Source organism: Carassius carassius, chromosome 7 (assembly GCF_963082965.1).
Source record: "Carassius carassius chromosome 7, fCarCar2.1, whole genome shotgun sequence".
NCBI classification, from domain to species: Eukaryota; Metazoa; Chordata; class Actinopteri; order Cypriniformes; family Cyprinidae; genus Carassius; species Carassius carassius.
In genome coordinates, this window is record NC_081761.1 from 27,066,556 (window position 1) to 27,080,534 (window position 13,979).

Below are 13,979 nucleotides of genomic sequence, written 5' to 3' on the forward strand. Positions count from 1 at the left end.
TTTTACATGAAAAACCGTTTTGTCTACTGAAGAGTGATATGAAATAACTGGGCTGTTTTGGTTTCTGTTCAAGCTGAATGTCAGACTTCCCTTTTTAAAAACGGTTCTTATCCCATATGCAAAATTGCATGCATGAATTCATGCATAAAATAAACAATTGCGTTGATTATTAATTGCAAAAAGCAAGCGTTTACTTTAATTGCCTTTTTTTGACATCTTATTACGGGTTGCTTTGAAAACGAGTCCAGCTTTCTCTAATTGAAGGGGAAGTTCTTATAATCAGTAACCATCAGTCATGGGCATGTGAGGAGTGCCCACTGGAGTGCTCTGAACTTTTAGTCTAATTTTAACATCATTTCACATGTTTGTTTCGCCACTGTAACGGCAGATGGATTCGTCTTTAGAGAGCTCCACTTCATCGACCGGTAACCCGTTGCGCTGTCGGTGTCGGACCTGTAAGATCATTGTGATTGGAGATGCTGGTGTCGGGAAGACTTGCCTGACGTACCGCTTCTGCACCGGACAGTTTCCCAGCAGAACGGAGGCTACAATCGGGGTGGATTTCCGTGAGAAACTTCTTGATTTAGAAGGCGAGAAAATTAAAGTAAGAATCGAATTTATTTCGAATTGCTAATTTAAAGGGAAAAGATGACTTGAGCGTTTTTTTATGTCAGGCAGTAATTGCGTAATCTCAAGATGTCTTGGCTAGAAAGTTGTAAACATGTTGATGCATGTTGGTTAACTTTTCACCCCATAAACCGAATCCTAAGTACACATATTCTTACCATCAGTTTATCCATCGTTTAAATGAATGCATTTCACAACTGAATCGTTTTAAACGTTAAACGTCTCCAATACGCATTAATCCATAAATGACTTGAGCTGTTAACTTTTTTTAATGTGGCTGACACTCCGAGTTAAAACAAACCAATATCCCGGAGTAATTCATTTACTCAAACAGTACACTGACTGAACTGCTGTGAAGAGAGAACTGAAGATGAACACCAAGCCGAGCCAGATAACAAAAAGATTGAATCCAATATTAGGTGATAATATAGCATAATGAGTGATTTTATAAGCAATTTTTTTTGAGACCGGGTCATTTTTGACTGGGTACACAACAAGTGTGACTTTGTGCCATTTTGTACAAAATAAAAGCCTTTCAAAACATTAAAGTACACTATTGTGATAAACAGTGCAAATTTTCATCAGTTTTTATTTAATATTGCGGAAATTATTAATAAATAATGCTTTTTTCACTCAAAAAATGAGGTGCCTACTCTCAGATAAACAAGGCTTACGATTAATCAGATGTAAATATAAACACAAAACCAGTCCTAAATGAAAGAAAAGAAGTTGACAAAAAGATTGAATCCAATATTTGGTGATAATATAGCATAATGAGTGATTTATAAGCAATTTTCTGAGGCTGGGACATTTTTCCCTGGAATGCCACAATTGTTATAGGGGTTTGAACACATCACAAGGGTTAAATCAAAAAATAAAATAATTTTGTGTAATTCATATGGAACCAACTAAAGGTACAGCCTTTCAAGTCTGAACTCATTATCTGTAATGTGGTCACACCAGAGGTGGGTAGTAACGAGTTACATTTACTTCGTTACATTTTTACTTGAGTAATTTTTCGAGGTAACTAATACTTTTTGGAGTATATTTAAAGATGGATACTTTTACTCTTACTTGAGTAAATTTTTTGGGAAAAATCTGTACTTTTACTTCGTTACTGTGGGCGACGCTCCTCTCGTTACTTTATCTTAATGCAATAAATGTTATAAATGCTTCAGTTTATTCCAAACGCACAGTCTACTTTTCTCTGGGCAATGAGCGATGCCCAGTCGCGAATGATTCATTCTTTTGAGTCACAATTCTGTTCAAAGGCTTGATCAAACCATTTGGCAAACGAGTGAATTGGTTCATAAAGCATAATGAGTGATTTATAAGCAATTTTCTGAGGCTGGGACATTTTTCCCTGGAATGCCACAATTGTTATAGGGGTTTGAACACATCACAAGGGTTAAATCAAAAAATAAAATAATTTTGTGTAATTCATATGGAACCAACTAAAGGTACAGCCTTTCAAGTCTGAACTCATTATCTGTAATGTGGTCACACCAGAGGTGGGTAGTAACGAGTTACATTTACTTCGTTACATTTTTACTTGAGTAATTTTTCGAGGTAACTAATACTTTTTGGAGTATATTTAAAGATGGATACTTTTACTCTTACTTGAGTAAATTTTTTGGGAAAAATCTGTACTTTTACTTCGTTACTGTGGGCGACGCTCCTCTCGTTACTTTATCTTAATGCAATAAATGTTATAAATGCTTCAGTTTATTCCAAACGCACAGTCTACTTTTCTCTGGGCAATGAGCGATGCCCAGTCGCGAATGATTCATTCTTTTGAGTCACAATTCTGTTCAAAGGCTTGATCAAACCATTTGGCAAACGAGTGAATTGGTTCATGAATCAGTTTGAATGATTCGTTCAGTTCCCTGCCGCACGCGCTGAGCGTCTGAAGCGGTTCACTCAGAGTTGTAACGTTTAAGAACATCAGCAGCATTGAAAACTTGGCTATGGAACCGCACTGAATTGAAAGCAAATATGCAAAGGCTATTATTTGCTAGCAATGAAGATCCTTATTAGATGAATACTGCGTGTGCTGTCTACTGTTCAACAGGTAATAACTTGGGCTACATTCGATTACAGTACACGATACCACTGTGACATTAGTTTGTTGTACGTGTGTGGCTTATAACAGAGGTGGAGTCGAGTTGAATGCAGCTTCCAAAAGACGAAAAAATAGCCGATTAAGATTTTATTCATTTTAATACAATCACACCGGTGCGAGTACGTTCAGCAAGTCATATCATCAGCTGCTAAATTCAGATCTGTGATCACTTGCTGGGGCTGAGCCAGAGATAGATGCGTTTTTACAGCACTGCGCATTATAACCAATCACACAAGATTCTGTTGAGCTTTTGAATGCAATGGCCAATCAGAGGCGTTCAGATGAGTCATTGCTAAAATGCCGGTTCTTCCTTCACTCGCTCGCTGACTGGAGACCTCTTTCTGGCGAATTCTCTCATCAGAAACAACAAAGTGCAGATGTGTGTACGAATCTATAATTAATATATTGAATTCACAGTGTTAACGGTTTCAGTGATTTTAATGGGAGTTTCTGAGAGTGACTGAACTCTAGACTGTCAGTGAAAATGATCTCTAATAATGTAAATGTTATTTGCTCTCTTTCTGAACAATGAAAGATTAGTAGCAATTTTTATATCACATTAACTTTCAATGTTAAATTCACATTTAATATAAAGACAGTCGTATTAAATATGTTATGGCATGACACCTATATCTGTTACTTAAGTAAACAAACAGGGTTTTATAATAAATTACATAAATTGGAGTAAAGGCTGATAAAATATATACATTTACACACACACGCATACATTACACACATTTTATCTAAATATCTAAATAAAATTAGGCTCAGTATATATGACCCAAAGTACAACCCGAATTCCGGAAAAGTTGGGACGTTTTTTAAATTTTAATAAAATGAAAACTAAAAGACTTTCAAATCACATGAGCCAATATTTTATTCACAATAGAACATAGATAACATAGCAAATGTTTAAAATGAGAAAGTTTACAATTTTATGCACAAAATGAGCTCATTTCAATTTTGATTTCTGCTACAGGTCTCAAAATAGTTGGGACGGGGCATGTTTACCATGCTGTAGCATCTTCTTTTCTTTTCAAAACAGTTTGAAGACGTCTGGGCATTGAGGCTATGAGTTGCTGGAGTTTTGCTGTTGGAATTTGGTCCCATTCTTGCCTTATATAGATTTCCAGCTGCTGAAGAGTTCGTGGTCGTCTTTGACGTATTTTTCGTTTAATGATGCGCCAAATGTTCTCTATAGGTGAAAGATCTGGACTGCAGGCAGGCCAGGTTAGCACCCAGACTCTTCTACGACGAAGCCATGCTGTTGTTATAGCTGCAGTATGTGGTTTTGCATTGTCCTGTTGAAATAAACAAGGCCTTCCCTGAAATAGACGTTGTTTGAAGCATATGTTGCTCTAAAACCTTTATATACCTTTCAGCATTCACAGAGCCTTCCAAAACATGCAAGCTGCCCATACCGTATGCACTTATGCACCCCCATACCATCAGAGATGCTGGCTTTTGAACTGAACGCTGATAACATGCTGGAAGGTCTCCCTCCTCTTTAGCCCGGAGGACACGGCGTCCGTGATTTCCAACAAGAATGTCAAATTTGGACTTGTCTGACCATAAAACACTATTCCACTTTGAAATAGTCCATTTTAAATGAGCCTTGGCCCACAGGACACGACGGCGCTTCTGGACCATGTTCACATATGGCTTCCTTTATGCATGATAGAGCTTTAGTTGGCATCTGCTGATGGCACGGCGGATTGTGTTTACCGACAGTGGTTTCTGAAAGTATTCCTGGGCCCATTTAGTAATGTCATTGACACAATCATGCCGATGAGTGATGCAGTGTCGTCTGAGAGCCCGAAGACCACGGGCATCCAATAAAGGTCTCCGGCCTTGTCCCTTACGCACAGAGATTTCTCCAGTTTCTCTGAATCTTTTGATGATGTTATGCACTGTAGATGATGAGATTTGCAAAGCCTTTGCAATTTGACATTGAGGAACATTGTTTTTAAAGTTTTCCACAATTTTTTTTACGCAGTCTTTCACAGATTGGAGAGCCTCTGCCCATCTTTACTTCTGAGAGACTCTGCTTCTCTAAGACAAAGCTTTTATAGCTTATCATGTTACAGACCTGATATCAATTAACTTAATTCATCACTAGATGTTCTCCCAGCTGAATCTTTTCAAAACTGCTTGCTTTTTTAGCCATTTGTTGCCCCCGTGCCAACTTTTTTTGAGACCTGTAGCAGGCATTAAATTTTAAATGAGCTAATTAAGTGGATAAAAGTGTAAAATTTCTCAGTTTAAACATTTGCTACGTTATCTATGTTCTATTGTGAATAAAATATTGCCTCATGTGATTTGAAATTCCTTTAGTTTTCATTTTATTAAAATGTAAAAAAACGTCCCAACTTTTCCGGAATTCGGGTTGTAACTAGTAACTAACTACTTGAGTAGATTTTTTATCCGATACTCTTATACTCTTACTCAATTAACTATTCAGACTAGTACTTTTACTTTTACTTGAGTACAGTTTTTGGGTACTCTACCCACCTCTGGGTCACACCCACACTCTGTTCATATGGTCGTCATCCATGGAATTTGTGAATTCAGTTCATAATTTTACAGTATAGCCTATAATTTGCATAATTTAAAGATTTATTATTAATAATTTATTATACTATTTTATTATAAATATTATTATAAATATATTTATCTTGGGTTGGTTCTTACCCATGAAATTGTTACGTAAAAATAAAAATAATAATTATTTGTTTGTAATGAAAACATGTTACCTGTTTTTTTCTAATGGGCCTAGAATAAAATAAGTAGACTAGTAGTATCATATTTTATTCCATGTAGTTGTAGATCACATAGGCTAAAGTAAAGTTCAAATTCAGTTTTATTTCTCCTTATTTACTTATTTGCCACATATCAGTGCAGTACAGAAAGGTTGAAAGAGATTTCGGCGCCACCCACACATTCAAAATGAATATAAAAGCATTATCAAATCTTTTACCCATGAACAAAAATACGAAAAATCCAGCAAAACTTTAAATCAAACTGTTTCTTGTTTCTATTTATTTTTACGTAGATATTCAAATGACCGAAAAATATACAGACCATTCACATAGATGTTTTTAGATCTAAATCTAGATTTAAATTCAAAGAGACCGTATCGATAGTCTGTGCATGACCTGACGATTTATTCATATCCAAAATGAGATGTGAACATCATTTAGCACTGAACACTCTCATGCAGTGCATGCTTCATTCATACTGGAAGCCGGAGGGATCTCTCGCACAGAAAGTCCAAAACAGTCTCATAGAAGTAATAACTTATGACATGTAGGAAATCCCTAATATGAACAAAAGCACCGGCTATCGTTGTAGCTGAGCTGAAAAAAAGAAGAAATATTTTTACTGATGAAATGTGAAGAGAGTAAAGCACACAATTGCAAAAATATATGGTTTATGTGTGTTTTTCAAGCAATGCATGTTACTAATAAAAAATTACGTTTTGATATATGTATGGTAGGATATTCACAAAATATCTTTATGGAATGTAATCTTAATATCCTAATAGATTTTGGCATAAAAGTAATATATACCCATGCTACTTTTTTTTTTTTTTTCGTTTTCTGGTCCAAGGTCACATATATTAAAAACCCCAATAAATTTCATTTAAATACCCTCATGTCAGGTACATATACCGCTCTGTTTACTCACGTAACCTTGGTTCACTGAGATAAGGAAACAAGTGTTGCATTGTCATTTGATGACTGTTTGGAGAAACTTCTGTTTACTTTATTACTGAAGCCTGATTGGTTAACGTTTTTGTAGTGGCACAAACCAATGGCGCCTGAGCCTGCCAGAAGCGCCATCTCATCAGAATCATATGACTGATGTGACAGCAGTTGATTCACGTACAGCTATAGCACGACCGGTTATGCAGTGCTTATTCCATTATCTCAGGGAGCCATGGTTATGTGAGGTAAACGGAGTGTTGACCTATCGAAAGGTAATTCCCATTGCATCATTGTTTGGTGACTGTTTGGGGAACGTATCCAGTAGCGCTGTGCTGTATGCAGATGCAAAACTTAGTTTGCTTCGTGAGCTCAGCCCAGAAACTCTCAGTGAGGGCTCCATAAGCCTGAGCCACAAATAGACCAGAGAACTTTCTGAGGTCTTCTTAAGATAAATCTCCCCACCCGATGTCCAAATTGTAGAATCTAATAAAGGTAGACGGCGGCGACCAGCCAGTGTCTGTGCAAATCTCCCCAACAGAGATTCTACTGGACCAGTCCCAAGAGAAGCCCATTCCTCTGGTGGGATGGGCCCTCACATCTAAAGGTCATTTCAAGCCAGCTGAGGCATAAACTAGAGCTATATCATCTACTATCCAATGAGATAGTCTTTGCTTTATGACAGGCAGGCATTTAGAGTGACCTCCAAAGCACAAAAAAGCTGCTCTGATTGTCTGAGAGTCTCTGAGCACTTTATGTAATCTCGCAGTGCCCAGACAGGGCATAACAAGTTGGGTCCTAGTTCACCATCCGTTCCAGGGAGGAGTAAAAGGGAAATTGAGAGTTGAGAGCACTTTCAGTACATAACTGCTGCACAGTTGAAGAACCCTTTATAGTCATTGGGTCCAAACTCAAGACAGGAAGCACACAAGTTCCCTACTCGCTTGACTGACACCAGTGCCAAAAACAGAGTGGTTCTGATTATCATGACTCTTAAGCTGGCAGTTTGAAGCGGCTCAAAGGGCGAGCTCTTGAGAGCTCTCAGGACTATAGACAAGTCCCATACTGGCACCATCCTAGGGCGAAGAATGTTTAACCCCAAGTGCCTCTAAGAAACTTAACAACCAAGTAATTCCTGCCAATTTTCCAGCCTGCCTCGAGAATAATTTGGCAGGAAGACTGCCACATAGACTTTGGGCATGGAAGGGGTGGGCCCCTTATCCAGCAGATTAGCACATGGGACCCGTCAGATGATACCAGATCCTGGATTGGCGCTGAACACCAGTCACTGAAGCCTGACCACTTGAGGGCATAGAGGCACCTTGTAGACAGAGCTCTAGCCTCTAAAATGGTATTAATGACTTTTGTTGGTAGTTGGCTAGATTCCCATTGAGTGGCCAGACATGAAGGCTCCACAGTTCCAGCTGGATCATCTTCAGAAACCAGACTTGGTTCCTCAAGAGAGGGGCCACGAGGAGGAGAGTACTTTGTGTCCCTGACTTGCCTGATAACCTGGGGTAGCAGGGCAATCAGAGGGAAGACATACAGATGGTTGTTGGGCCAGTCATGGTCCAGAGCATCCTGCTGTCTTGAAAAATATGTTGGGCAGTGATAGTTGTCTTCAGAGGCGAAGAGGTCGACCTCTTGCCCTGCCAAAAACTTACCAGATCATCTGAACCATCTTGGGATATAGCCTTCATTCCCCTTGAGCTACATTGTCCCTTGACAACATATCTGCTCCCTGGTACCACTGATAATGAGCCTTTAAGGCTGACAGGAAGGTTTTCAGGGCCAGAAAACAGCCATCCTTTTGTAGCAGCTGATATGTAGGCGTCACTCATGGGTTGACCAAGAGCCATACACCAGATTGGCCTCATACAGAGCAAGCTGAAGGCGCCCATCGTGACCACCTTCCTTCTTTAGGTCATTCCCAGCTGCACGCCTGACAGAAACAGACAGGGAGTTGTCCAAGGGGCAACAGCTTTGACACAGAAATGGGTTACCCTGACATAAAATGGGACACAGGCTCTTATCCAAAATTTGAAGGGACCGGATGCCCTGACTCTATAACTGTTCCTAGAAAGTCACATGCTGTCTGGGAGTCATAAAACTCTTAGCTGAATTGATTTTCAGCCCAAGACGCTCTAGGTGGTTGAGCAACAAAGCTTGGAGATCAGTCCCAGAAGGGAAAGAGCCACATCTACGCACTTTGTAAAAGTGCAAGGGGCCTGGATCAGTCCAAAAGAGGGACCGTGTACTGATAGGCCACTTCCTTGCAGCAAATCTCAAGAACAGTCTGTGAAGGGGCGCTATTTAGATATGAAAGTAAGCATCTTTCAGATCCACAGACAGAAACCAGTACCTGGGCATATTTGGGCAATGATCTGTTTAAGTTAACATTCTGAAAAGTCATTGCATGAGCGTCCAGTTCAGATGTCTGAGATGGAGTATTGGTCTGAGCCCACTGTCCTTTTTGGGAATAGGGAAGTAATGGCTGTGAAAACCTGACTCACGGTTCGCTAAGGGGAATGTTTCCACAGCACGTTTGCAAGCAGTGTATGCATTTCGGACTGAAGAACATGCGTTGTCCTGTACTGAAATGTGAATAATACCTTTAAAGTGAGGTGGCCTGTGAGGAAACTGGAGCGAGTAACATCATTCCATGGTTTTTAGAACCCAGCTTGACATGCCGGGGATGGCTTTCAAAGGCAAAAGCCAGGCGGCAGGTAGTTACTTTGTTAATAATGGCAGTTCAGGGCATGTGGTGGGGAACTGGCATTTACAGTGTGAGGAGAGAAGAATTGCTCTTGTGGGTCCACTATCACTATCCACTATGAGCAGCCAGCCCCCGTGAGCGCAACGTTATAGTGGTTGTGGTCCAGATGCGTCTCATCTGCAGCTGTCAGTATTCTCCTTTTTAATCCGCATAAAAAAATCTAACCGCTTGTTAGGTGAGGGGTGTCGATGATCCTTACATGAAAACACAATGGCAGCTCATAATGCTGCTTGCATTCCACCTAAAAGGATAAAACTGCTCATGCAAACAAGGTGTTAATCCTCACATGTAAACACACCAGCGGATCAAAATGCTGTGGGGAGAGTGGAGCATGCGGGAGCAGTCCCTGCATGTGATAACTCAATCCCTGTTGCTCAGCCCTGTGACTTTACGGTTTCATCCAAGACAGCTGGAAGGGAAGAATGTGAGTGTGGGTGAGGCAGGGCCACCTTCACTGAGGAAGGCAAAATACAAGCGCAACCGACTGAGGCACATACTCTCATAGCCAGAGTGATCTATCTAAGTGAGTGAAGCCTCAGTGTGGGCATTGCCCAGGCGAAATACGAGGCTGTCAGAGATGTAAAATCACTGGTGACAGCCTTTACTCCGATCCGCCTAGAAGGATTGAGCCGCTCGATATAAGCGAGGGGCACTGATCCTCACGTGTAAAACACACTGGCAGATCAAAGTGCTGCAGTGAGAGTAAAACACGCGCACACAAATGCGAAGTGGTCAGCTATCTATATCATTGGTGACACGTTTCTACTCCCATCGACTTAGAAGGATTGAGTCACTCGATATAAGAGGGGAACAATCTCATGTGTAAAACACACACCGGCGAATCAAAGTGCCAGGGTAGAATGAGCACGCAGGCTCTTGCCGGCATGAGATTATTCAAACCTGGTTGCTCCGCTCCATGACTGCACCGTTTCTTTCTCCGAGCTCGCTGAGAGAGGAGAAACAGGAGAGAGGGGCTGCCTCCATTGAAGAAATTGATTTGCAAGCAGAGAAGAGCGATACTCATGCTCTCTGTGATTGCATTCCATCTCCGTGAGCATAGTCTCTGCATGGGCACTGCCCTGGTTTGTGCAGTGACACAAACATTAATCAGTCAGACTTCAGTAATAGAGTAAATAAGAGTTACCCCAAACAGTTGTCAAACAACAACACAATGGGAGTTACCTTTCGATAGGGAACCCCATGGAGACTCAGTTTCAGTATTCAATGTTTCTGTTGCTCAAATGGTACAGCATGACAAGGTTATGAGTAAAATTTTCTCTATGTACAAAAAAAAATTACTGTACATTTTTTAATTTTGTCTCACCTCAGGTACAGCTGTGGGACACGGCTGGTCAGGAGCGTTTTCGTAAAAGCATGGTGCAGCACTACTATCGCAATGTGCATGGAATTGTCTTAGTCTTCGATGTCACTAACCCCACTAGTTTCTGCAATATTCCCATGTGGATGGATGAATGCCGTCAGCACTCTCTTGGACTGGATATACCCCGTGCTCTCGTTTGCAACAAGACCGATCTGGTCACTTCGTCTACTGCTTCTGTGTTAATCGATCAGGCTCAACATTTGGCCGAAGTCCACGGAATGTCTTTTTATATTACTTCAGCCAAAGGTCACAAAGGGGACTCGGTGGACAGCATCTTTGTGACATTGGCACAGAGGTTGAAGAGCCAGAGACGGGAGAGTGTGAATGAAGTGTTGTTACAGTGCAGATCTGAGAGCTTCAATATCCCAGGAAAAGTCATAACAGCGCAGGAGAGCAAGAAGAAATGGACCTGCGTCTGCTGACAGATTAATGATCATTATAGTTATGTGCTTATTTCAGTATGTCCTCTAAATAGGGATAAAAATAGCAGTAGGAACTTAATAACAGATCAATGGTCTTGAAGGTATGAAGACTGGTTTAAATGCCAATTGCTGTTTGGATTTTTATAGTCATCTGACATCTACTTCAGACAACATTATCTGTAAGAAGCAATGCCTCATAATGAAACAATCAGCAAGAAGATGAGATTTGATTTAATTTCCAGTTTCTTTGGAGCCTTGCTGCTGATTTTGGTCCTTAAACTTTTGCAGACAACAGCCAGAGTAACTTCTTGTCAAGGATTATGTTGGACATTAATTGAGGTTGATGGTTATCAGTTTGCTCTTAAATAACTTTCGTAGATGCCCAATTTTCAACCACTTTCAACACCTTTGCTTTAACCTGGAGTTATGAGACTAAAGTGAACCTTTTTTCCTGACAGCTGAATCTTCACTTGTACATACTGTCACCATAATCACCAATATCCAGTTTTTCTTTTCTGTACAGCCAAGCTACACAACAGATGAAGTTAGAGAGTCATAATAAATTACAAATTTAGTTCATATAAAGTTGTTACATCAGAGTCCCTCAAGATGGTGTTCTCTCACCATACTTGTTTGTACCTTGTATGCCAACTCATAAAATGTTGATTGGACTTTGGATACTGATTATGCTTTTTTTGTACCTAACTATTGTACCTTTTTTTTTCTGAGAGTGCACATATGAAGATGATACCCAGATCTACTTTGTCCTATTGCCGTACTTTCTGTTTGTGTCTCTACATTTTAATGCAATCTCACACCTTTTGGACAGTGCTGATCCAGATTCACCAGAATGTTTGCTATCATGTATTAATAATAAATATTTTTTATTTGTTATTAATGTTTAATTTACTTTTTATTGCATGTATATCATAACATGGTCCATACAGCCCTTTAGCATTTTCAAAACAACTTGAAATGTGATCATTGTTGCATATAATGCTTCAGATGGTAAAATCTGTCCTATTTAGAAGGCTTTCACAACTCACTAAAATATGGTAGATACATTTTGTAGCTGTTCTGGACTACTTAATGTCATAAGTGACATAATAGGTCAATCAAGCAATCAATAAACAAACAAAAAAGCTAATCCTGTAATGATTTATGCAACATCAGCATCCACACTTAAGGGGTTTTCTTGCTATGCATTTTATTATGGGTATTCTGTCCATTCAGATAACATTACAAATATGCAATTATTTGTCAAATAATATAGTATCTTACATCAAGCCAAAAAGTAGGCCGATGTCATCTTGTACAATTGATCTTAAGCTTTTATTATATTGCAGGTGAAAACAGATTTTCACTGCATTAAACCACTTGAGACATTATATACACAAAATCATTTTGTCAGGATGGGTGGTGGAGGGATGAACTCAAATGCAGACAGTAGTCACAGCAACACAGTTTATTATACAAAAAAAACAGGAAAACAAAACCCACGAGGGGGCAAAACAAGGGCTAGACAGACGAAGGAAGACAAAACTAGACTAACACTGCACTTAACTAGACTGTGACTAAAACACGATCAAACAATTACTTAGACAAGACTTGACAAAATCACAACTGGTAGCAACAGTAGACAACCTTTAAACAACGTGACAATATTTAAACAACGAACTAACAAAGAGACAGAGAAACACACGAGGTTATAAAGGGAGGCTACTAATGAACACAACAGGTGGAACAGGTAAATCAATGAAGACAAAACTAGGGTAACAAGGGGGGCGGGGCAAGGGAACGAGACAACGCAAGCACATGGCCCAAACAAATGGCCATGTGCTTGCACATAAAACATGGGCCTGTCATGATCCTGCCACAAGACTAGAGAAAAATCTGAGACAAGGCAGAATCATGACACATTTAGGTATGTTTTATCTTCTGTTGTTTAATGAATTTTTATTGCATTTAAGTGTTGTGAGTTACAATGATGGTGTTTTGTGTTTGCATGAATGACTCTGTGAAATTTTAATCTTCACATGGTTTTATCTTTTACCACCTGCATTATTATGGTGGTTGTTATTAAAGGTACAAACAAGATTATTAGTAGCAGTAAGCGGTATTGAATTTATTGATTATATATATATATATATATATATATATATATATATATATATATATATATAACAATTGTATTACAATGTTATGCTGTACAATTTACAGTGTGCTCTATAAATGTGTTTATAGTTTTTCTGTAATACTTTTATTAATTAATCAATTTATTTTTGGCAACCACAGCTGCCAAAATTATTTTGTAAAAACTGTGGATTTATTTATTTATTTTTACATTGTATATTAGGCTTTAATAAATGTGGTGTTTTGCATACAGATTTATTGCATGCTTACTGTAAACTGATTACAGTAGTATTATGTCCCCAGGTTCAAGGTTCAAAATGTTTACTGATTGCTCCAAAGAAATTGCATCAAGATTTAATGTTTGTTTTGTTTCAAATAATTCTAATTGAGTACAATTTATCAACATTTCATTTGTTTGGTTTTCTTTAAAAGGTTAATCTCTTCAGTAGTCTGATCTTCAGACAACAGAGTTTAATGTTTTTTTTGGGGGGGTGGGGGTTGCAGCAAATGTATAAATGCAGTTAGAGGAAAAACAATAACTATATGCAAAAAGATTAACAAAAGAGTCACTTTAATAAAACACATGAATGTAGTAGTAGTAATAATAATAGTAGTGAATAGAAATCTAGTAATCTTATAAAATAAAAGGTTAAAATTAACTGTAGATTAAAAAAAAGAAAGAAAAAATTTGGAAAAACAAACATAAAATGTCAGTAGTTAATATGTTGAACAATACAGGAATAATACAGTCTGTAAACTTCTAACCAAATTCCAAGTGGATAAAGCAGATTATCTGTATATCTTCAGTCAGATA

At 38.8% G+C, this 13,979-nt stretch overlaps 1 protein-coding gene across 1 annotated transcript; it reads left to right on the forward strand.

Moving 5' to 3' along the window:
* Positions 1-320: 320 nt before the first annotated feature.
* On the forward strand, positions 321-11,508 carry LOC132143813 (ras-related protein Rab-33B-like). Its single transcript, XM_059554366.1, has 2 exons — positions 321-604; positions 10,559-11,508. Exons 1-2 carry the CDS (start codon positions 389-391, stop codon positions 11,030-11,032), a joined length of 690 nt encoding a protein of 229 aa, XP_059410349.1. The 5' UTR covers positions 321-388; the 3' UTR covers positions 11,033-11,508.
* The last annotated feature ends 2,471 nt before the right edge of the window (positions 11,509-13,979 follow it).

Excerpts from the sequence above, each read along its gene's own strand:
- LOC132143813 (XM_059554366.1), top strand. The coding sequence starts at position 389 with ATGGATTCGTCTTTAGAGAGCTCCACTTCATCGACCGGTAACCCGTTG. Across the intron at positions 605-10,558 it reads TAGAAGGCGAGAAAATTAAA|GTACAGCTGTGGGACACGGC; the intron begins GTAAGAATCGAA and ends GTCTCACCTCAG.